The sequence below is a fragment of the Schistocerca cancellata genome, chromosome 11 (assembly GCF_023864275.1).
Source record: "Schistocerca cancellata isolate TAMUIC-IGC-003103 chromosome 11, iqSchCanc2.1, whole genome shotgun sequence".
Lineage (NCBI taxonomy): Eukaryota > Metazoa > Arthropoda > Insecta > Orthoptera > Acrididae > Schistocerca > Schistocerca cancellata.
In genome coordinates, this window is record NC_064636.1 from 10,630,313 (window position 1) to 10,656,411 (window position 26,099).

The following is a 26,099-nucleotide window of genomic DNA, read 5'->3' on the forward strand; positions in this document are numbered from 1 at the left end:
GCCTGGAGCGATTTGGGGAAATCGACGGAAAACCTAAATCGGGAGTACGGGACGCGGGATTGAACGGTCGTCCTCCCGAATGCGAGTCCAGTGTGCTAACCAATGCGCCACCTCACTCGGTGACCTTTCGGTGTTATGCTCACACGTCACCCCATTTTCACCCTATCTCCACTCCTGTGGAAGGCATCTCCACCCCTATGGAAGGCAGGTCATTCTTACTCAGACAGTGCTCCAAGTAATTTACAGATAAAATAACAAGTAGAACAACATTAAATCTCCATCGAATTAAGTACACCCAATCCAACTGCTACATTACATCGTCCCAGAAAATTGTAGATCAGACAACATAATCAAATCGACACGGAATACTGTTAAAAGTCAAGGGAACAGGTCTTAGAAGATGACAGTATTTCTACTATAGAGAGTAGTAGCAATGTAAGTGTCGAAAAGTAGGAGATATTCAACAGATTCTTTAAAAAAGTATGTCAAAAATTGTTTCAGAGGTGAAAGCAAAATAGTTGGCCTACACTGGAGAATCGATAAAGTTGAGATTCAGTAAATGACAATCAGTCACACGTCCACATCTGGATCAAGGACAATAATCGTGAACCTACAAAGTAAAAGTCCATACGAAGTTGACGAAATCTCCAAGACACTAAAAGCTCGTATCTCTCTAATCTGCTATGTTCTCAGTCATATGTGGAACGTGATAATAGTTCAGGTCTTCTTCTCAGACATATCAAAATATGCCACTGTTAAGCACCTCTACAGAAAAATGTGACTCCACAGATGTCAGTAAATATTAGCCAGTCTCATTCCTTACATTATTTTTCAAAATTTCTGATTAGCTAATGTAAAAGAATATTGCAACCCACCTGAGTAATAATGGGATATGTAATGACTCATAGGCTGGATTTCAAAAGGACTGTTCTATTACAGACCCTATGGATACAGAATAAAATATCACCAGTCTGGACCTTCTGTAACTTAGTAATGGAACTCTATTGTGTCAATCACAAAATTAAAACGCTAAGGCTTTGCCGCATCATTCGGTATGGACTGCAGTGTCATCCCCTGCCGAAGACACCATTTGGACGGGCAACGCGGCTACCACATCACTCTCCTGGCCATTGCCAGTTTGGCAGACATTTTGAGTCACCACACCTCACTTGAGTAGTTTCTCAGCTGACAGCACAATTACGAATGCACCCCTGGTCTCCCCCACCCCCTCCCCCTCCTCCTCCACCACCACCACCACCACCACCACCACCACCACCGCCGAGGAAAAATCCCAAACAGTACCAGGAATTGAACCTGGGTACTCCGCATACAAGCCAATGAGCCACCACTCTACTATAGAGCTGGGCGATTGCGACAGTCTCTTATAGAAATTAAGTTCTTACGGAATAAGTAGTTATTTAAGAAACAGACTGCAGGAACTTGGCCTAGACCATTAGTGTAATACAAAGAGGAACGATACATTGTCCGCACGGGTAGAAATTACAATCGGGGTCCCACTGTGTTCGATTATTGGGCCCTTACTGTTCTCTGTTCATGTTAATGAGCTAGCATTTTATTGGAATCAGAAGACAGAATTAGCGCTGTTTGCAGATGATACAAGCATTGTTCTGAAGCTGAAAAAGCAAGCAATTATAAAGAAACAGTAACCTAAATAATGTTCTTCTGAAAGTTAATTAGAATAGATTCAGTTTTCATTCCATCCCAAACATGAGATGATTCTTGAGAGTGTGGAACAAGTCAGGAAGTATTTAACATAAAAATAATGACTGGTTTCGCACAAATGGGGTAGCTTTAAACATTGGAAAAAAACAGCCATTCCAGGTTTGCTTTGGCCAAAATGTCCCAGTTCCTAATAATCAAATAACATACAAACAAGAAATAATAAACTGAGAAGAAAGTTTCAACTTCTTATGTGTGAATACTGATGAAAAAAAAAAAAAAAGCCATAACACTGTTAAAACATTTAAGTCTGGATAATTCTGGCATAAGAATAACTTTAGGAAGTGAGTTAACATATTTTGCATATTTTTATTCACTGTTGTCTTGTTGTTGTGGTCTTCAGTCCTGAGACTGGTTTGATGCAGCTCTCCATGCTACTCTATCCTGTGCAAGCTTCTTCATCTCCCAGTATCTACTGCAACCTACATCCTTCTGAATCTGCTTAGTGTATTCATCTCTTGGTCTCCCTCTACGATTTTTACCCTCCACACTGCCCTCCAATGCTAAATTTGTGATCCCTTGATGCCTCAAAACATGTCCTACCAACCGATCCCTTCTTCTAGTCAAGTTGTGCCACAAACTTCTCTTCTCCCCAATCCTATTCAATACCTCCTCATTAGTTACGTGATCTACCCACCTTATCTTCAGCATTCTTCTGTAGCAACACATTTCGAAAGCTTCTATTCTCTTCTTGGCCAAACTAGTTATCGTCCATGTCTCACTTCCATACATGGCTACACTCCATACAAATACTTTCAGAAACGACTTCCTGACACTTAAATCTATACTCGATGTTAACAAATTCCTCTTCTTGAGAAACGCTTTCCTTGCCATTGCCAGTCTACATTTTATATCCTCTCTACTTCGCCCATCATCAGTTATTTTACTCCCTAAATAGCAAAACTCCTTTACTACTTTAAGTGTCTCATTTCCTAATCTAATTCCTTCAGCACCACCCGACTTAATTTGACTACATTCCATTATCCTCTTTTTGCTTTTGTTGATGTTCATCTTATATACTCCTTTCAAGACACTGTCCATTCCGTTCAACTGCTCTTCCAAGTCCTTTGCTGTCTCTGACAGAATTACAATGTCATAGGCGAACCTCAAAGTTTTTACTTCTTCTCCATGAATTTTAATACCTACTCCGAATTTTTCTTTTGTTTCCTTTACTGCTTGCTCAATATACAGATTGAATAACATCGGGGAGAGACTACAACCCTGTCTCACTTCTTTCCCAACCACTGCGTCCCTTTCATGCCCCTCGACTCTTACAACTGCCATCTGGTTTCTGTACAAATTGTAAATAGCCTTTTGCTCCCTGTATTTTACCCCTGCCACCTTCAGAATTTGAAAGAGAGTATTCCAGTCAACATTGTCAAAAGCTTTCTCTAAGTCTACAAATGCTAGAAACGTAGGTTTGCCTTTTCTTAATCTTTCTTCCAAGATAAGTCGTAAGGTCAGTATTGCCTCACGTGTTCCAACATTTCTACGGAATCCAAACTGATCTTCCCCGAGGTCGGCTTCTACCAGTTTTTCCATTCGTCTGTAAAGGATTCGCGTTAGTATTTTGCAGCTGTGACTTATTAAACTGATAGTTCAGTAACTTTCACATCTGTCAACACCTGCTTTCTTTGGGATTGGAATTATTATATTCTTCTTAAAGTCTGAGAGTATTTCGCCTGTCTCATACATCGTGCTCACCAGATGGTAGAGTTTTGTCATGACTGGCTCTCCTGAGGCCATCAGTAGTTCTAATGGAATGTTGTCTCCTCCTGGGGCCTTGTTTTGATTCAGGTCTTTCAGTGCTCTGTCAAACTCTTCACGCAGTATCTTATCTCCCATTTCATCTTCATCTACATCCTCTTCCATTTCCATAGTATTGTCCTCAAGTACATCGCCCTTGTATAAACCCTCTATATACTCCTTCCACCTTTCTGCTTTCCCTTCTTTGCTTAGAACTGGGTTGCCATCTGAGCTCTTGATATTCATACAAGTGGTTCTTTTCTCTCCAAGGGTCTCTTTAATTTTCCTGTAGGCAGTATCTATCTTACCCCTAGTGAGATAAGCCTCTACATCCTTACATTTGTCCTCTAGCCATCCCTGCTTAGCCATTTTGCACTTCCTGTCGATTTCATTTTTGAGACGTTTATATTCCTTTTTGCCTGCTTCATTTACTGCATTTTTATATTTTCTCCTTTCATCAATTAAATTCAATTTTTCTTCTGTTACCCAAGGAATTCTATTAGCCCGCGTCTTTTTACCTACTAGATCATCTGCTGCCTTCACCACTTCATCCCTCAAGGCTACCCATTCTTCTTCTACTGTATTTCTTTCCCCCATTCCTGTCAATTGTTCCCTAATGCTCTCCCTGAAACTCTCTACAACCTCTGGTTCTTTCAGTTTATCCAGGTCCCATCTCCTTAAATTCCCACCTTTTTGCAGTTTCTTCAGTTTCAATCTGCAGTTCGTAACCAATAGATTGTGGTCAGAATCCATATCTGCCCCTGGAAATGTCTTACAATTTAAAACCTGGTTCCTAAATCTCTGTCTTACCATTATATAATCTATCTGAAACGTGTCAGTATCTCCAGGCTTCTTCCATGTATACAGCCTCCTTTCATGATTCTTGAACCAAGTGTTAGCTATGATTAAGTTATGCTCTGTGCAAAATTCTACAAGACTGCTTCCTCTTTCATTCCTTCCCCCCAATCCATATTCACCTACTATGTTTCCTTCTCTCCCTTTTCCTACTGACGATTTCCAGTCACCCGTGACTATTAAATTTTCGTCTCCCTTCACTATCTGAATAATTTCTTTTATTTCATCATACATTTCTTCAATTTCTTCGTCATCTGCAGAGCTAGTTGACATATAAACTTGTACTACTGTAGTAGGTGTGGGCTTCATATCTATCTTGGCCACAATAATGCGTTCACTATGCTGTTTGTAGTAGCTAACCCGCACTCCTATTTTTTTATTCATTATTAAACCTACTCCTGCATTACCCCTATTTGATTTTGTATTTATAACCCTGTAATCACCTGACCAAAAGTCTTGTTCCTCCTGCCACCGAACTTCACTAATTCCCACTATATCTAACTTTAACCTATCCATCTCCCTTTTTAAATTTTCTAACCTACCTGCCCGATTAAGTGATCTGACATTCCTCGCTCCGATCCGTAGAACGCCAGTTTTCTTTCTCCTTATAACGATGTCCTCTTGAGTAGTCCCCGCCCGGAGATCCGAATGGGGGACTATTTTACCTCCGGAATATTTTACCCAAGAGGACGCCATCATCATTTAATCATACAGTAGAGCTGCATGTCCTCGGGAAAAATTACGGCTGTAGTTTCCCCTTGCTTTCAGCCGTTCGCAGTACCAGCACAGCAAGGCCGTTTTGGTTCATGTTACAAGGCCAGATCAGTCAATCATCCAGACTGTTGCCCCTGCAACTACTGAAAAGGCTGCTGCCCCTCTTCAGGAACCACATGTTTGTCTGGCCTCTCAACAGATACCCCTCCGTTGTGGTTGCACCTACGGTACGGCCATCTGTATCGCTGAGGCACGCAAGCCTCCCCACCAACGGCAAGGTCCATGGTTCATGGGGGGGACTGTTGTCTTATGGGATAATATTCTGGGGAACTCCTTGCTTATGCAAAAAGTATTCATTGCAGAAAAGAAAGTAATTTGAAATGTGTGTGGGGCACACAGACAAACATCTCATACACATCTCTTTAAGCATCTGGGACTACTGGACTAATCTCACTATACAATTTTTCCCCTCACAGAATTTACCATCAAAACGCCATGTGTGAGTGCGATTAACATAGATAATTCCAACAGCAACACTAAAAGGAAAAAGATATGCATTAACCTGCAATGAAATATATGTTTTGAAATGTAGATTAAAGATGTTTCTCCTCAACTACAGCTCTCATACCATAAGAGGAATTCTTGAATGGAAATAGTCATTTTTACAGAAAAGAGCCTGTAAGTGACCAGCACAAAGCAACATAAAAATTCTCCTAATGTTAACCATAAATGTGACTTATGGAACAATAACTATCAGATATAACAGAAAGAACATAGCACTCAAGTCTCCTTTATTTCTACTTCAAGCATCTGTAACTTCTACCTTGTGTGGGTATGTATTAAGGATTGACCCCCAAGGATTCCAAGTCATCATCATGAATCTATTAGCAGTGGGCACCACACCCCAAAGATATAAGTTGTATTTCTGACACATACATTTCCAATACATTATATTATTATATATTTAATACATTTAAATTTCACAAATACTGACCATGAAAGACTTATTTCAAATTGCCTACTACTTTTCAGTGATAGTTTGTCTACGTCTAAAAACTTAGTTCAGAGCTAAACTTTCACTCTTTGTAAGATACCGGTATTGCAGTAAACACGTGCAGCTTTCACAACACGTCAAAGTAAAAACTTCCTTTGCAAAGCACAGATGATGCTTCATATTTAATAATGATCTTCCTCGGGATTAAACTAAAAGGGAGCATGATATATTGAAATTTACTGCATTTAAACTATTATGTTCGTGTGATAACGTTTCACTCGTAAGTACAATTTTACGAATGTTGTAATATATGAGACGGTAAATGAGCAATTGTTTCAATTAAAAACACAATGAACTTAACTGAAAACTACAGACGTGGTTGCAAAGCCTTTTGAAAATCTGATATTTCAACGAATGCTTTGTATTTTGTACGGAATAGTATGTTTATCATTCTGCTGCGTCTAAAATTTTAGGGAGTATGTAGCCTCGGAAACGAAATATTTACTGAAACATTATAGCCACTGCCATGACACACTAGTTAAAGTATGTAGTTTCCTCACCAGTGTCGACAAGATAGACTGTTGAATGAAAAACGACTTCCAATTTTTTGCTCAAAACTTATACCTACGTTTTACTATCGTTGTCTTCTATGTTAGCGTCCCAAAGCTCATCAATCAAAGATAATGCTTCGCTACAGAAGACCACGCCGGTAAGTCTAAGTGTGAACAAAATTTAGTTTTATGACTGACTGACTTGTTCTTATATATGGTAGGTGGTATTTGGTACTGTAGACATTGATCTGATACACTTGTTGAAGAAAAATAGAAGTATTACGGGGCTACTTAGCTTTCTATGGAGGTCGGTATAAAAGAGAAAGTCGGCAGCGCATCTTTGATCGAGTAACTATCCCGCCAACGCGCATGCGCGATAGTGTTTTGCTCGCGTACAATTCTTATTGTGTTTGGAAAGGCGAAAGTGTGGAGCGTAAAATGGTGAATTCGTCAATATTTACGTGAACTGATTAGTGAGGGAGGATTCCGTTAGTAAACACCGTTGAAGACGAGACGTCTGTCGCAACGGTACTACAGAGAAGGCCAGAATTGACCTGTTCACCACGGTTGGAAGCTCACATCACTCTTACTGTTTATTTCATACTTTTCCGTTTTCTGCTGTAGCTAAAAGGGAATTAATAATTTACAAATTGTACAACTCTTACGCGGATAGGAGAGCTCAGCAAGCGTGGCATCTGGCTCGGACTCCCCTCGAGACCGGGTTATACAAGAAGGCCCCGGGATGAGGTGACTTTTCGAAACGAGCCTTTTGTTCGACGAAGGCACATCCAAGACGCGGGGTCAAAATGAGACACGAAAGGGCAAGGGCGCTGGAGGACGGCGGAAAAAGAAGGGCGGACGAGACAATGGGCTAACACAGCAAGGTGCAGACCAGACAAGCATGAAGGAGATGGTAGGGGGGTGCTGTGTTTGTTCAGATGAGAGAGGGTGGGCTGAAAACCCACTCGTCTACTGTGATGGTCAAGGATGCACTGTGGCGGTACATCAGGGTGAGTTTTAGTCGCGTAAATACCTTTGTATACGCTGTGCTTGTGCGGAGGACATATGCGCTAACATAACCTCAACGCTGTCCACATGAGAGTGTAAACAAACAGTGTTCGGATTTATCCATTTATTATCCTTTGTTTTTTGAATTTGCTTCGTGCTACTAACTCTGATGCATTTTGTGTCAAAAGCAGTTAAGTCAGTTATTAACTACATAATGTCGTGGAACTACTGTCTGTGTTAATGAGGGATGAAGTGAAAAAAACTGCAGGATATTTACAGAAGTTCGTGCTATGACGAATATTTTAGAGTACTTTCTTGTCCAGATTTTGCTGTTGAAGGGGCCTGCAGTGGAATTATAAGGCCTATGCCTTACAGTAGCATCATTCCAAGAATCTCTCTTGAGAAACTCTGCTTTGCTGGATTTTTTTTCTTCTTCATAGCATTACCTAACCTACATAACAAAGAATAATTTCAGGGCCTATAGAAAGGACTCATCAACGTTAGTTGAATAGTTTTCTAAGAACTGTGAATAGTTGAGGATGACACATTTATTACCTACATGAAACAAAAAATGTAGTGCCGTGAGGTACTGTAGCACTTTTAGAAAGAAAACATGTAAGACTGCTGGAAACAAAAATATTTGTTGCGCTATTACTGGACAAAATTGAGCATAGGTATCATAACCAACTGCTTCATTAGTGCCTTTGAGAAAAATCGTTAGATTTAACATGTAGGCCTATGTAATTTGCTAACAATTTAACATCATATATTGGATATTTCTCACTTAATTTGGGATCATGAGACCAAGAAAAGTGTTAATTAAGAGATTGTATGCCTGAGGAAGGAATTTAAATAGGTAAGGAGAATTTGCTCTACTCCGATATGTAATTTCATTATTAATTAATTGGTGTAATTTCGAGGTGTGCATTAAAATGCAACTACAGAGAAAAAGAAAGGCCTAATGCAGTAAAGGTTATGGAGATAATGTCTGATAAGTGTCTGTGTCTTCACTTACCTATTTCTGAAGAATGGTCTGTTATGAAAATTCAGGTGCACATATTTATGTTATGTGATTGGTACTGTATTTATGTTAATGCTGCCAGAATGTGTGACCTTTTTTTGGGTGTATACTGCTGCCTTTGCAGTGTTACTAGTTGCTCAAATAATAATTATTTTAGGCTACACCATTATACTCTTGTTCAGTTGCTATATTTAATTGCAGTGCTATTGCAACTTCAGTTAAATGTTTAGTTTGTTGATCTTTCATTGGTATCTCTTGTTTGAGTCAATGTAATCTACACTTATTCAACTGTTTCATGTTTGCAGTCTTTCTTAGGGTCTTTCCTAAATAATATGTTGTTAAAAGGAAAGTGGTGTAGAATATCTTTCTTTCTGGCTTTGGTGGGCAGAAGATATTTGTATGTCCCTGTGAAAGACATAGGAATGTTGTCCTTTTTATCTTACAGATGGAAATTAATATTCTACAACCAACTTAAAATGCACAATGTATGGTACCAATTCATTTCTTCCCCTTCTTTTCAGTTTGTGGTGGAATGCGTTCTCTCTTCAGCTTAATTATTTTGATTTGTATCTTTTTCTTTTTTTTTTCATTTTGATCTTTATGTAAAATTTGTCTCACAAAGTGAAGTAGCTCAATGGTAGATGAAGCAGGAGGATGATTTCATCTCAGATTGTACAGGTCATGTCAACTTGTGGACTGAATTTCTCTGGAAAAAATATATATTGGATGTCTATATCATACCTGTTAAGAAATAAAGTATTTTTGTTTTATCTTAATTTTTATAAATGGTTTGGCCCTTTGGAAAATATTTATTTTATAAATAGCTCTTAAAATAGTAAGGAACAAAAAAATTAACTAATAAACCAAAAATACTGGTGACCAGGCAGGTGTTTTGCGTGAAAGCTCCTCTTCGTATGTTGAAATTTAGTTGACACCCGCACACTTATGGGCTCCCTTTAACTTACAAATTTAAGACAAAAATACAAAATTTAAGTTCATTTTTCCACTTAAATTTTTTCCCTGATTTGGAAAGTCACAGAACACTATATTTTTTGTCATATTACCAGATATTACTGATGTAATTATAAAGAGTATCTTCTTTGCCCTGGTTATCTGTATTGTGTGAATATTAATTACAAAAAAATTTTAAAAATCGCATTTAATGAATTGTTACAAAGTATTTAGCCTACTCAAAAACCCCAATCCAAAAACTTTCGAATCGACATCATCGAAAGATAAGTGTACAGTTCCAATTTCTCAAGTACTGCTCTTGGGTGATCATCCTTGTCTGTGTGCAAATTCAGCTCTGCTATACAGGTTCAATTGGGGGTCGGGGGGGGGGGGGGGATGGAGGAGAAAGAGAGAGAGAGAGAGAGAGAGAACAACTCATTTCAACAGTGCAATATTGATCGTTACATTGTAGGCAATTTCTTTCCTAAATAATATGTTGTTAGAAGGAAAGTGGTGTAGAATATCTTTCTTTCTGGCTTTGGTGGCCAGAAGATATTTGTATGTCCCCGTGAAAGACATAGGCATGTTGTCCTTTTTATCTTACAGATGGAAATTAATATGGAAAGTCATGAAGATGTAAAATCATGGGAGAAGACAGTAATAATTTCATAAAAAGAAAAGTGGGTATGAATATTGTATATATATCTTTATTGTTATAAAATACTTTCGTACGGAATTATGAATTGTTTTCCCACTCACGTATAATGTTGTAAAGTAATTATTTTGATTCGGAAATACCAGTTTTCCATGACATTTACTTAAAAATCAGCAATTTAAATTATATTTACACAAATGGTTGACATATATAACCATTATTACACCGACATTGCTTATCTTGTACATAATTAGTTTTGTTTTATCAGATTGCATAGGCTAGGCTACAAATTAGATTGTATGTAACATAAGTGGTACAATTTGTTTTGTTCGCAGTCACATTTATAAAAAAAAAAGATAATTTATTTCATTAAGTCATTGATGTCGTAGAATGCGTCTTCTTAGCCATGTTTCTACAACCATTTTAAATTTGCATGCAATTCCCTTGTGTCGTATGGTATGTTGTTGAAAAATATGTTGCTCCCTTGTACAACATTATTTTTTATTTTGCTTAATCAAGTCTGAAGAGTGTCTAGTAATTTCCTGTTTCTGGTTTCACATGAGTGCGCGCGCAATCTGCTTTCAGACACACAGACATGCTATTTGCTATGTGTAAATACTTTGGGTGTGTATAGACTAAGGACTTTAAAAAAAATAAGTATTTTGTGTGCAACAAAAATATTGTCTGCAAGAAGTTATTTGAACCAAAAATATGTTTAATGGCTCTCTTCTGCCAGAGGCAGGTTTATTTTGGCCGAGGGAGTTCTGCTAAAGAAATATTCTGTGATGTGTGTATGGAAAAGGGCACTGTATGCCATAAGCATGAGCACTCCATTCACATGACCCTTGCCAGCTCACTGCAGAGATTTTCTGTGTTGGTGTTCGAGAGTAATTTATTGCTGATGATAGACGATTAGCAATTTTACATAGCGCTCCTGTTAATTTTGTCTGTGGTTAAAATTTTTAAGACAATATTTTAATTTCAAAATATTAATTCAGTTTTTAGCATGCAGTAATCGTCGCAAATAAATGAAAGGTAGTCAAGAATTTGTGGGTCATCAGAAGCATCAGATTTACCCTTCTGCTTCGACCCTTGATGTAATGGTGGTGTGGCGTGTGACGTCACTATGGCATGGTGTTTTTGAGTTGATTCGCACTTGTAGATGCCGTGTCGTTGTTTGTTAAATATTTTAGTGATTCATTTGCTATTATTAGCTGAGTGTGTGAGGTTGTCGTTGGAAGAGCTTGTTCTGGTTCGCTAGTTATTTACTTTTGATTTTCCCTGTTACGGGTGGCAGATTAGTGATCGGTTCTGTTGATGCCGTGTGTTTGTTAGGGGCAGAAATTTAATAGTGTTTATCTTTTGTCAGTAATGTGTATGAGAGCAATTTATGAGTAGGTTATTGCTTGTTACTGTGTGTGACTTCTCGGGGTCGGTTTTTTGGTACCGTGGGCTTCATTTGAGCTGTATAGGTTGCGTGAAATGTATGACTCTTGTTGCTTTTGTAGGTGTAGCATTGTGTTGTAAGTTGAAGTTTTGTAATTTTTTATTTATTTTTGTTTTCGGATGGTGCAGTGTTTTGTATTGTTCCATATTTTAGCTTGTCCTCACCCTAAACCCCCTTATTTCCCATTTTTGTCCCATTAGTTTCATTTTATTGTTGGAGTGAGACTTTGTTTGTCATTTTATGTTTTTGTTCATATTTGTCAGTGTGTTTGTGTAGTGACATCATTGTCATTTAATATACACTGGAAGTTGTAATTCCATCTTATTAATGATGTAACAGGTCTAAGTTGACAGGCAGAATTGGACACTGCCCTAACGCCGAATTTGCGCATTGATGCATTGAACGGTTTGTTTTACTAGGTTTCCCACACTGATGCAACAGTTGACCTATGCTGATGTATGTTGTGCTTCGTGGCCCAAGTAAATTCTCAATTTGTGGCCGAACGTTATCTTTTACTCAGTATTTTGCACAATAACGTGATTCCCACTGCAGTAAATCCAGATACACCAGACAACCCTCTCTTGTACAGTTCTGTAATTGTAATGGGAGTTCAATATACAATCTGTTCACTATAAACTAAATAAATAAATACGATTGCAGTTTGTGTACGTGCACCTTTATTTTGTGTCAATTACTGTAAATCTACAGGAGCCCGGCACTAATCTCGTCTGCCCTCTCGTGTTTTGCAGCTTGTTACGGGATAGTGACTGTACCGACTGGACCGTGGTTTTGCCGGAAGTGTGAGAGTCAGGAGAGGTCAGCAAGAGTGGTGAGTATGCCGGAGAGCGGCAGTGGCAGCCGCAGCCTTAGCCCTAGAATCAGCTCTGCGCGCAGTCGCTCAACTGTATAGTGATAATGGCGGTGATATGACAGTGTTGTGACTGACCTCGCAAAGTTAGACGTTTGTTACAAAATTATTATGACAGTGTTATAAAAAGGAGAGTTGCTACTCACCACATAGTGGAGACGCCGAGTCACAGATAGGCACAACAAAAAGACTGTCAGAGCTCTCAGCCAAATAAGCGTTAATCGGAATTAGACAAAATACACAAACAACTCGCATTCACGACCACAGTTTCTGACTGTTGAGGCCAAATGTTAGGTGTACGTTACAAAATTTGTTACAATTGATTCTTGAGTCAGTTTCTGGTATACACGTATTTCCTTAAAGGTGTCTACAGTTTCTCGTATTTTCTTACGGCGCCCTAGGGCAGTGATTTTATTTCGTGCACGAGGAAAATTCTTCAGACTTCTTTTATAGCCACAATGTTGTATCTCTTCTTTCTTGACAGTGTCACCTAGATTTTGAAAGAATTAACTTTTCTACTCAGCATTGGTTAATGAAAAGGACCAAACTTGGTTTTGTTCATTTTGCAACTGTATTCATGATGTATTACAACTGATACACTTATTCTCATCTGTGACAAATTAACTTCTAATTATTATTCATAAAAAAGCTCTTTTTTATATAGCAACTTCCTTAATGTCCACGAGAAGCTCAAATTGCAAACCCTTTTGTGTGTGTGTTCCACTGCTGCCGTGTGTTGACTAGATTTTTTATTGATACATTTAGAGTATGTTTTCAATAATATAAGGCTCATAATACTTAACCCTCCTGCCCGTACCACAAACTCTTTGAGATTCCACGCTCTGCTAGTGGCTCCTGGGGCAGTGCTTATATTACCGCATAAAACTTGTTGTTCCGGTAGCTGCAGGGGAGCACACGGCAAGGGTACACCTTCGAGGACCTGCTGAAAAGTAGTGCCTCCAAATTTTGTGTTCTGTTTTTAATATCGGTATAGGTATTAAACGTCCTGTGTATTTCTCTGTTGACTTTCCCACTTCGTGAACACTGAAGTATGACCCTGTGGCACTAGAGATCTCAGTTATACAGAACAATGTGACGGCATATGATGCAGCTGTGTCCGTGCACAAGAAATGTGTCGGAAGAGCTTCAGATCCCACTAGTTCGTCCACGTGTCGACTGACACGACAGTGCCGGACCGCACGCGAGCACCGCGACACTTGCGACTGCCCGATGCCGTAGGTTCGCCGTTATCGAGCGTCCTCCGTACGGTCCCGACTGAACTCCGTCTGATTTTTATTTGATTTCAAAAGTTAAAGAAATGCTTTGAGGACTTTACTTTGATATTCATAAAGTGGTGTGAGCAGAGGTGAGGTCGTGGCTCCGTCGACAGACTCGGACTTTCTGCAGCTACAGCATCGACAACCCGGTCTCTCGTCGGGAGAGATGCGTTCCTCGTTAGGGAGACTGTGTTGAGAACGAATAGTTAGACGTGATGAATAAAGATGTAGCTCGTTAACAAAAGTTGTTTTATTTTAAAACCTTTAAGACTTCTTACATTAAAAAATTTAGGGACGTTACTTTTCAGCACGCCCTCATGTAATTTGGTCTACAGTGAGTCCCAGGAATAAAAGTGTCAGATACGATTCACTGTAAGCGTGCATCATCGCCGTGACTCGTATTTTGAGAGGCGTCATCGGACACGAACGTGGTCAGACATTTATTTAGTAGTGTAGGGGAGGCGGGAGAACTCGCACACAGGTGAACGAGGAAGATTAAGTGCTCTGTTTGTGTACCCTGACCCGTGCCCTCGCTCTGTTGAATCGCAGTACACAGTTAGCTGAAGTAGTACAGCAAACAGTCACTTTTTGTACGCTTTGTTTTGCCGAGACACGTTTCGGGCTTTCGTCTATCTCTAGTGGACTTAATTCATTTTATGTCTTTGTCAGGAAAATGTTTTTGTTGATTGCATTTTAAATGCTGCAGGTGTCTTTGTTTCTGAAATTTGTTCCTTTCGTGCGTGTATGTGCGCAGCAAAAACACTTTTAGATTCATTGAAACGAGTGCCTTTGCCACGTGGTGAGCTCGTGTGTTTCTTTATGTTGGAAAAAGGGGCAACGAATTAAAGGACAAATGACAGAAAGTGTCTAGTCATTGTATTTCTTCAGGTTATTCATTCCACAGACATCGAGCTCAACCATCATTAACATGATAAATTTTGACATTTAAATAGGTCATTTTGATGCCAAATTTAATGCTCTTTCATTTTGGTAATTGTAAAATTTTCAACAGGGTCTATAGTTTCTGAGTAATAGGTGAAATAAAATCTTGTGCCTCATTTTTTGCTAGCAAAAAGTACCCTGTTGCTGGACTATTTGACTGTTGACTTTAATTTGATAGGTAGCAGTCCACAGTTTACATGCAGGAACTCAGTCGGACAACACGTAATTGTAATCACCATAATGCGAGCATTCAACCCCTCACGGTTCAGTTTGCAGTCACACTCTGGTCACTGCTTTTACAATACTGCACGGCGTTAACTCTGGGTGGTGTCATTATGGATTATTCCCCACAAAGATTTAGCTGAAATGTCACACAGAGTAATTATTGGTTCTCATCGTTCACCCTCGATTATCCAGCTTGACCCATTTGAGCCTCTTTAAACTTGAATAGCACCTTACTACCGACTTGTCCTCAATATTACTATTCCTCAATATTACTAGTTAATATTCTCCCTCACATAAAATCTCCCCTCTTACATATCATTTATGTTTATTTATTTATTTATTGTTCCGTAGAACCACATTAAGGAGAAGTCTCCATGGTCATGGAACGAGTCAATACATGAAATTATAACACGATTGTAGAAACAGATAAAATGAAATATAAGAAACATATTCAGGCGACACGTCATTAGTTTAAATAAAGAAAATCAAGAATGTAACACTGGAATTTGCTTAATTTTTTAGCTCTTCCAGGAGCTCCTCGACAGAATAGAAGGAGTGAGCCATGAGGAAACTCTTTAGTTTAGACTTAAAAGCGTTTGGGCTACTGCTAAGATTTTTGAGTTCTTGTGGTAGCTTATTGAAAATGGATGCAGCAGAATACTGCACTCCTTTCTGCACAAGAGTCAAGGAAGTGCATTCCACATGCAGATTTGATTTCTGCCTAGTATTAATTGAGTGAAAGCTGCTAACTCTTGGGAATAAGCTAATATTGCTAACAGCAAACGACATTAAAGAAAATATATACTGTGAGGGCAATGTCAGAATTCCCAGACTATTGAATAGGGGTCGACAAGAGGTTCTAGAACTTACACCACACATAGCTCGAACAGCCCGTTTTTGAGCCAAAAATACCCTTTTTGAATCAGAAGAATTACCCCAAAAAATAATACCATATGACATAACGGTATGAAAATATGCGAAGTAGACTACTTTTCATGTTGAAATGTCACTTATTTAGTTTCTGAACAAGATCCTGAACATGGGCTTTCCACAACAGCTTACTATCTATCTGTACGCCTAGGAACTTGAACTGTTCCGTCTCGCTTATAACATGCCCATTCTGTCTGATTAAAATATCAGTTCTCATTGAATTGCGAGTTAGAAACTGTAAAAACTGAGTCTTACTGTGATTTAGCATCAAATTATTTTCCACAAGCCACGAACTTATTTCATGAACTACATTATTTGATAATGTTTCAATATTACACACAAGATCCTTCACTACCAAGCTGGTGTCATTTGCAAACAGAAATATTTTTGAATCACCTGTAATACTAGAAGGCATATCATTTATATAAATAAGAAACAGCAGTGCCCCCAGCACCGATCCTTGGGGAACGCCCCATTTAACAGTGCCCCATTGGGACTGAACATCATTACCACTCTCAATATTGCGAAGAATTACCTTCTGCTTTCTGTTCTTAAAGTAAGAGGCGAACCAATTGTAAGCTACTCCCCTTACTCCATAATGTTCCAACCTCTGCAGTAATATTTTGTGGTCAACACAGTCGAAAGCCTTCGTTAAATCAAAGAAAACACCTAACGTTCGCAACCTTTTATTTAATCCGTCCAAAACCTCACAGAGAAAAGAGTCTGTAGCATTTTCAGTTGTTAAGCCATTTCTAAAACCAAACTGTACATTTGACAGCAAATTATGTGAATTTAAATGCTGCAGTAACCTTGTATATACAACCCTCTCGATAACTTTAGCAAACACCGATGGCATTGAAATAGGTCTAAAATTGTCAACATTATTAATGTCTTCCTTTTTATAAAGTGGCTTCACTACCGAGTACTTTAATCGGTCAGGAAACTGACCACTCCTAAAGGAAAAGTTACAGATATGGCTAAATACTGGGCTAACATACATTGAACAATACTTCAGTATTCTGCTAGATACCCCGTCACATCCATGAGAGTTCTTGGTCTTTAGTGATTTAATTATTAATTCAATCTCCCTCTTGTCAGTATCATGGAAGAGCATTTCAGGTAACAGTCTCGGAATACTTTTTTCTAAGAGCGCTATATGATTCCCTGTTGGGACTAGGTTTCTATTTAGTTCACCTGCAATATTCAGAAAGTGATTATTAAATACTGTACATATAAGCGACTTATCAGTAACACGGACATTCCCACTACGCACTGATTCTATATCCTTGACCTGTCTCTGCAGACCAGCCACTTCCTTTACGACTGACCATACGGTTTTAATTTTATCCTGAGACTTGGCTATTCTATCTGCATACCACATACTTTTTGCCTTCCTAATAACTTTTTTAAGCACCTTACAATACTGTTTGTAATGGGCTGCTGCATTTAGATTTTGACTATTTCTAACGTTTTGATATAATTGCCACTTTGTTGTACAGGATATTCTTATCCCTCTAGTCAAACCACCCAGGCTGCCTGTTTGTGCTAGTACCCTGTTTTGAACGTTCTAACGGAAAGCAACTTTCAAAGAGCACGAGAAAAGTCTTGAGAAAAGCATTATATTTATCGCCTACTGTATTGGCGCTGTAAACATCTTGCCACTCTTGTTCCTCGATAATGTTTACAAAGGTCTCTACAACAACTGGATCAGCTTTCCTAAACAGCTGATGACTATATTTAACCTGCGTTGCAGCACAAAAATCTTTTACACTTAAAATTTGTGCATCATGATCTGAAAGGCCATTCACCATTCTGCTAACAGAATGCCCTTCTAGTAATGACGAATGAACAAAAATATTGTCTACGGTTGTTCTACTGTTCCCTTGCACTCTCGTTGGAAAGAATACGGTTTGCATAAGATTATATGAATTAAGGTGGTCTACCAGCATCCTTTTCCTTGCACAATCACTTATACACTTTATATTGAAGTCACCACATATAACTAACTTTCTGTATTTCCTATAAAGTGAACCAAGAACCTCCTCTAGCTTTAGCAAAAATGTTGTGAAATCGAAGTCTGGGGATCTATAAATAAAAACAGTAAGAAGTTTAGCTCCTCTAAATTTAACCACACCTGTACAACATTCAAACACCTTTTCAGTGCAGTACTTTGAAACATCAATTGACTCAAATGGGATACCGTTTTTCACATACACGGCTACTCCCCCACACCGCAAAGAGCTCCTAGAAAAGCTGCCAGCCAACCTGTATCCTGGTAAAGGAAGCCTCTGAATTGTCTCCTTATTTAAGAAGTGTTCAGATATACCAATAATTTCAGAGTCAATATCTATAAGTAATTCACTAACTTTATCTCTAATGCCTTGTATGTTTTGATGAAATATACTAATTCCCTCATTAATTGGATACCTAAGCTTTGTCGAAAGTGGTTTCTTTGTTAGAGAGACTTCCCTTAAGCAGGAATACCTGTCAGCTGACTTCAATCTAAAAAAGGTACAGCTCTAACACCCACAACTACCGGAATTTTCCCACGAGTGATCCCACCACCCCCACCTCTGCTGTCACCTGTAAGCTTTACCAACCTCCCCTTTCCATACCTGTCGAGGTGCAGGTCGTGTCTAGTGAAACCCGTCCTGCCGATAGACTCCACCGACACCACTGAAATGTGACTCGTGCCTTCTGTCATCAGCGAACCCCCGAGTCTCACGTTATTACGCCTGACGGCTGTATTAAGATGAGGCCGATCTTGACGCTGAAACAGTTCCACGAAATGCACATTCGTGTTGCCAGTCTGAGTGGCTATCTTTTCCAGGTCACCATCTATGTTATACTCCCCAGCCCTATCAATACTATTACCAGCCCCACCCACAACCACTACCTGATCCTCTTTTGTAAAATCCCTACATAACCCCCCTATGTTAACAGTCACCCGAGCCAACCCTGCATTAGGCTTCACAATGCTGGTGACCTGGTACTCACTCCCCAGCACTTCCTGCAACTGCTGACCTACACCTCTGCCATGAGGACTACTTAACAGCAGAACCTTCTTCTTTCTCTTAGACTTTGCAACTGTCCTAGCCACCGTAACTGCTGAGGTCTGCTGCATACTTCCTACATCTACAGCTACTACAGATTCCTCTCCACTAGACTCTGACAGTTGGTCGGATCTATTACAAACACCAATAGTAAAACTATCTGAAAATCTCCTTCTCCTAGCAGATCTCTTGCCAACAGCCAGCTCCCATATGTTAACTTCACATTTCATTTAGTCAGTCTTCCACGTAATGCTGTTCCCCAAAATTGACTTGTAGAGAGGAGTGAGTACATAATAATTTGAATTGGAAACCCGTACTGTTTCTGTGCTACAACGATTTGAAAACTTGTGTGTAATGCAACCGTTTTTGCAATTAATTGATTAAGGGTGACCCAGTAGATCACTTGTTTTACAATTCCACTCATTAATAGCCAAAGAAATTGCTCCTGTACTCATCAAGGTGATGCAGTACGGCCTCTTCCGATTCGGGTACGCGGCATCTCGTCCGAGCACCACAGTTGCACCTGCCGAAAGTGAAGATACCATTTTTTAAAGCCGTCACATAATTGTAGTGAAAAGGGTATGCGGTGGAGTCAGATGTCGTGGAGAGTGATCTCGGTAAAGGCGACGCGCGGCTGCTCCACCACCTCGAGCTTCGACATTTGCGAGGATCGTGTCAGTGTATGCTGCAAACGTGTGCTCGACCTTGTTGTTCTCACACTCACAGACACGTGAATGAGTCTCGAACCGGGTCAGAGAGGTAGGATAGAGAACAGATGACATTGGCCAATCAGACACAACCGTTCCTCACCTCGATTACCGTGTTGCGTGTACCTGCCGAGCAAATATGTTTTCGAATGCTATAACACAGAAACGGTACATTTCCAGATGTGGGTTCAGAAGTTCGTAACAGGCATTTCCGGCCACCCTTTATAAATAGATGAGAATTTTTATAGGCCTGTATCATAAAGTTTTGAAGATGCGGAATCCACTTCAAAGGCGGTAAATCGTGCAGAGGCACAATTATTGCCATTTTTACTGACACTGTTATAAAGTCTAGCTCATTGAATGTACAGCCAGAGGGGGGGGGGGGGGGGGGGGGCATGAAATCCAGACCAAAACAGTCACTGTCGGCTGACAGCACACTCGGTGATGAACGAACTTGCAGATCGTTCGTATGCGTATGAAGGGCTTTGTGTAATGGTGCAGCTTCAGTGGTTACGGCACTCGATCGCTGCCTCACCGAACGAGTCACTTCAGACTTAAATTAAATGGCCTAAAATCGTGTGCTACATACTCTGAAATCAGGAGAGCTGAAAGGTAGAGCATTTCACAGATAAAAATGCACTATGATAGTGAACCATTTATTATTGGCAAAAAACTTGCAGTAGACACACTTACATCTGTATTGTCCTGCTGCTAAAACAGGAAGAAGAAGGGAACAAAAACAATACATTGTTTTTTCTCAAATAAGATGATTATACCTCCATAGGACAAACATTAATATAGTGACAGTGATCTGCAAAGATGAGTTTTCAAAAGATACGTTGACTGTTGTATAAGTACAGCTTTTTAACTATTCATTTGTTGTAGCTGTTAAAAGTCTACAAACATTTCACTCACACACAAGAGCCCATCTTCTTTGTTTTATGAAAAGGTGCAGTAAAACTACAACACTTTGTTTAAATTTTTCTGTACCAGTGGTGCAGTGAGCTATCATTGCTACTTTTGTTCAAATCTAATTAAAACTCAGTTTCTTGTGTTTTTCACAAGGATCACACTGCAAGTTGTGAGTGACCTATTGTTGTCAAAATTAGTTTTTAGTTTGTAGACAAACTATGTACATTATCTTAATAACTGTCCATATAGTGTAACAGACGGTGTGCCAACTTATGAGATGGGAAGTGAGCCACTTCTGGATCGAATCCTTTGCGTATCAAAGATTGCGGGCTGAAACCAGCCACTGTACAGTCTTCCTCGCTCATTTAAGCAAATACTGGGTTGACCCCAAAATTCTGCCCCAGAGAATACACTACAGAAACATTTAAAGTGTAGTGACACATAGAACACAGTATACACCCAGCAAATACATATTTTGATAATTGCAAACTCACTCGTCGGAGCCTGAAGGGTACTTCCTGTTGACGTAGAAGTGCTTCATTTACTGCATTTCTATATTTTCTCATTTCATCAATTAAATTCAATATTTCCTCTGTTACCCAACGATTTCTACTAGCCCTCGTCTTTTTACCTACTTGATCCTCTGCTGCCTTCACTACTTCATCCCTCAGAGCTACCCATTCTTCTTCTTCTACTGTATTTCTTTCCCCCATTCCTGTCAATTGTTCCCTTATGCTCTCCCTGAAACTCTGGACAACCTCTGGTTTAGTCAGTTTATCCAGGTCCCATCTCCTTAAATTCCCACCTTTTTGCAGATTCTTCAGTTTTAATCTACAGTTCACAACCAATAGATTGTGATCAGAGTCCACATCTGCCCCTGGAAATGTCCTACAATTTAAAACCTGGTTCCTAAATCTCTGTCTTACCATTATATAATCTATCTGAAACCTGTCAGTATCTCCAGGCTTCTTCCATGTATACAGCCTCCTTTCATGATTCTTGAACCACGTGTTAGCTATGTTTAAGTTATGCTCTGTGTAAAATTCTACCAGGTGGCTTCCTCTTTCATTTCTCAGCCCCAATCCATATTCACCTACTACGTTTCCTTCTCTCCCTTTTCCTACTACCGAATGTCACCCATGACTGTTAAATTTTCGTGTCCCTTCACTACCTGAATAATTTATTTTATTTCCTCATACATTTCTTCAATTTCTTCATCATCTGCAGAGCTAGTTGGCATATAAACTTGTACTACTGTAGTAGGCGTGGGCTTCGTGTCTATCTTGGCCACAATAATGCGTTCACTATGCTGTTTATAGTAGCTTACCCGCACTCCTATTTTTTTGTTCATTATTAAACCCACTCCTGCATTACCCCTATTTGATTTTGTATTTATAACCCTGTAATCACGTGACCAAAAGTCTTGTTCCTCCTGCCACCGAACTTCACTAATTCCCACTATAACTAACTTTAACCTATCCATTTCCCTTTTTAAATTTTCTAACCTACCTGCCCGATTAAGGGCTCTGACATTCCACGCTCCGATCCGTAGAACGCCAGTTGTCTTTCTCCTGATAACGACGTCCTCCTGAGTAGTCCCCGCCCGGAGATCCGAATGGGGGACTATTTTACCTCCGGAATATTTTACCCAAGAGGACGCCATCATCATTTAATCATGCAGTAAAGCTGCATGCCCTCGGGAAAAATTACGGTCGTAATTTCCCCTTGCTTTCAGCCGTTCACAGTACCAGCACAGCAAGGCTGTTTTGGTTAGTGTTACAAGGCCAGATTAGTCAATCATCCAGACTGTTGCTACTGCAACTACTGAAAAGGCTGCTGCCCCTCTTCAGGAACCACATGTTTGTCTGGCCTCTCAACAGATACCCTTCCGTTGTGGTTGCACCTACGGTACAGCTATCTGTATCGCTGAGGCACGCAAGCCTCCCCACCAACAGCAAGGTCCATGGTTCTTGGGGAGGGATTTACAATTAGATTGACATAATGGAATATGAATATAGGAGAACTGTCCAGAAAGAGTGGTAAGAGGAAGGGGGGGGGGTTGAATGATCAGAATGTAAAAGGTTTACTGTGATTAGTAGAGTGAAAGGTTTAATGTGATTTAAAAGAGTGGTATCATTGACCATTAGAATATACCATTCCGTGCAAGATAAGATATCACCTCCAAGAAGCAAAGATTCTTCCTGGTCACATGAGTTACTCACTACGTAATTTCTGTTCTGAGTACTCTCAGATCCACTGAGTTCAATATTCCAATAAACGTTCTTCCAAACCGTTAAGAGAATACTGCTGCTGCATAGCTGCACAAAAATAAAATTGACTAGGGGAAGGGAGGTTGGAACAAAGAAGGTGTTGCATATAGGACATAAGGTCAAGTAATGATCAAGATGGAAGTGAATAATGACAGAGTGTAACAAAACCATTAACACTCAAAAGTTAATCACTCTAAAGTATTTTAGAATGAGAAGAGCCCGATGAAGCACTATTCCTCATTTTTAAACAGTGCAAAATAATGGTCGATGTGAAACTCAGCGTGCTCATTCGATGCCTTATCAGGTTCCTTTAGGTCTCCCATAAAATCTCCAAGTCTTGTACAGGGATCACTTCAAAAGAAATGCACACTAATTTTGTAAAAATACAGTTGGTGGCGAAAAGGTTACGTGATGAAAGCGGGCACAACGATATTGAGGATTGTCCTCGCAGCGGCAGGCCTCGTACTGCACACACTCCAGACAGTGTGTAGAGAGTTAACAAATTGGTGACTGCTGACAGATGCATCACAATGAACGAATTGTCACGCTACGTTGGGATAGGGGAAGGAAGTGTTTGCAGAATACTGAAAGTGTCGGCATTAAAAATTGCACGGCTGCATGTCAGTCAAAAAACCATGGCAGCCAAAACAAAATTCGGATGGACAACACTGAAAAACCCGCCATACAGTCCTGACCTGGCTCCCGTGTCACTATCATCTCTTTGGGAAACGGAAAGACTCTCTTTGTGGAACGAGGTTTGAAGATGGTAACTCCCTTGTGCATGGTGCCAAACAGTGGCTCCAACAGGTTGGTCCAAAATTTTACCATATGGGTATACAGGCGTCGGTTCCGAGATGGCGTAAGGCAGTTGAGAGGGATGGAAATTATGTGGAGAAATGAAAATATTGGTCCTAAAGGATGTATCTACACACTGTAAAACTTTCAAACATGTAGAATAAAAGATGGATTTTTTTAAAAAAGAGAGTGCAGTTCTTTTGGAGTGACGCTCATAAAGAGTGGAGACGTAAACCCTTGCACACACGATGCAGCACCACTTTGTAGATCACTTTTGTCTCTTTAAATACTGGAAGAATGCTGTCTTATTAGCTCAGCTCTATGTTCCTTAAAGTGGTGCTTATAATATTTTTTTTTATTTAGACGTGGAGAAAGTGTAGGCTTCTATCTTTCATAAAGTGGCACAATCTGATGTCATGTTTGGGAAAGATTCCAGTGACTGTATTCAGCATAAAGTGGCCTTTTTTCGCTCTGCGATTACACGACTTAATAGACTCTGGCTAAATGACTAGGTGAAAGAGAGAGAGTTAAACATATTGCAATAAATTGCTGTTGCCAGTGGCTACAAGAAATCTGTTGTTACCCAGTTGTACAGTAAGCACATATGGGGTACAATTCCAAATGCAGATAAGGATAAAACATTTTAACTACACATTATGTGGGTCCAATGTCCTCAAAGTTAATGTAATGTTTTTCCTCGATGTAATTCACTTGTACACGATTGCCTCTGTTTTACTTTTGTATAACCTCCCTTCGATACACTACACGTCGCATTTGACAGGTCTCACAAGTCCTTCGCTATGTCTCAGAATTACAGACTAGTCTACTAATCCCAAACTTTTTATTTTGTATCTGTCCGATTTAATTCCTTTTCCCCAATGTACAAGTCAAATAAAAATGGAGTACGCTACGTGAACGACTCCGTCTCGTCCACTGCTTCTCTTTCGTTTCGTTAGATTCTTACAGCTCCAGTTTGCTTCTTGTGCAAGTTATATATGATCTTACGCACCCTGTACTTTACTACTGCTAACTTTAGAATTTCAAAGGGTGTACTCCAGTAAGCACTGTCAAAAACCTTCCCTAAATCTACAAATGCTTCACAAGAGGTCACCGGGGCAGTATTCCTGTGAACCCGAGGTGGCCTTCCCCCAGGTCATCTTCTACACATTTTCCCATTCTCCTGTAACTAACTGCCCTCAGCATTTTGCAACACTGACTTATTAAATCGACAGTTCGGTAACGGCATTGAGTAGTTTTGTCACGCCTAACTCTCCCGAGGATCTGGGTAGTTACAGAGTGTCGTCTACTCCGGTGACTTCATTTCGGCTCAGGTCTTTCGGTGCTCTGTCAGATTCGTCCTACAGTATCACATTTCCATCTACTTCCTCTCCCTTTCCTCAGTGTTACCTCGAGTCCTGCGGGCGCTTAATGGGCAAAACAGTTTTATTGTGAAGTCTGGACCCCAGAGTGTGCCCGCCTGAACTCGCGACGTCTGCGCAGAGGTGTGAGCTGTGCCCGAGCCGGGACGGTGCGCTGAAGCGGACGGACAACAATGGTTGGGCGCACGTGGTGTGCGCGCTGTACATCCCCGAAGTGCGCTTCGGGAACGTGACGACGATGGAGCCCATCATCTTGCAGCTCGTGCCCCCGGAGAGATTCAACAAGGTGAGCCTCTGTCTGTCTCGTGAAGGGTGAAAGCAGTATGCCGTCACCGGTTGCGGTACTTTATTTTTGCTTAATGTACGAGCTGTGTGTTATGTGCAATACTGGATTACTTTCACTCGTGTGATTGGAGGAGTTCTCCGATATTCGTCTCCCCTGTGGGAAAACATTAGTGTTTTAAAAGAGCACCACTTAGGCCACTGTTGACACAGTGTAGTGCAACTCAGACTCAGCCGTGTTGCCACGTGGTGACAGATATCGGAGGACACTTGTGTCTGAGGGATGAAATTAGTCAGATATATCAAATAATACCCCGCCTTTTTATCTGTATATGAAGTACAATTCTTGCTCTTTGTGCTGCAGTATATGTTGACCTCAACAAATTTTACGAAGTGCATCCTATTGTAATAATATCCAACAGAGCAACTTTTTTGTATTTTATCTGCTGTTATCAGTTTCGAGCGATGGCTCATTCTCGGGCCGTACTTAACGTACATTCCAGTCTTTATCAGTGCGTGTGTGTGTCTGTGTGTTTATTCATGCACACGCACATACATGCATAAAATAAGACATATTAAATTTTGTATTTCAGATATGATCAACTTAAGTTTTGTGATATTTGTACGTGGTTGCTACAAGTGTGATTTATGTGTCAGAGATAAGGTTTGTTGTCTCTTCGATGATAATTTATTTATATCGTATGTACAATTTAGGATTCTCTTTATGTTCTGAATTATCTACAGTTCATCTTACCACTTATGTTTCTGTTCTTCTTG

The 26,099-nt window shown here is 39.9% G+C and overlaps 2 protein-coding genes across 3 annotated transcripts in view; one reads left to right on the top strand and one right to left on the bottom strand.

Annotated features, from left to right (window-relative positions):
- Positions 1–6,891, bottom strand: part of LOC126108724 (transcription initiation factor TFIID subunit 12-like) — a 54,336-nt gene extending 47,445 nt beyond the window's left edge. Inside the window, exon 1 of one of the 2 annotated variants that reach the window (XM_049914056.1) lies at positions 6,678–6,891. The gene's annotated coding sequence lies outside the window, so the exon portion shown is untranslated. Of the gene's footprint in view, positions 1–6,609 lie in introns of both variants that reach the window. The other variant, XM_049914057.1, reaches the window with a different exon arrangement.
- Positions 6,892–6,893: 2 nt separating this feature from the next.
- LOC126108818 (zinc finger protein zfp-1-like) overlaps positions 6,894–26,099 on the top strand; it is a 112,758-nt gene continuing 93,552 nt past the window's right edge. The window contains 3 exon segments of the mRNA XM_049914182.1: positions 6,894–7,610; positions 12,432–12,511; positions 25,162–25,326. Of these exon segments, the coding sequence (XP_049770139.1) occupies positions 7,502–7,610; positions 12,432–12,511; positions 25,162–25,326 (354 nt within the window). The 5' untranslated portion in view covers positions 6,894–7,501.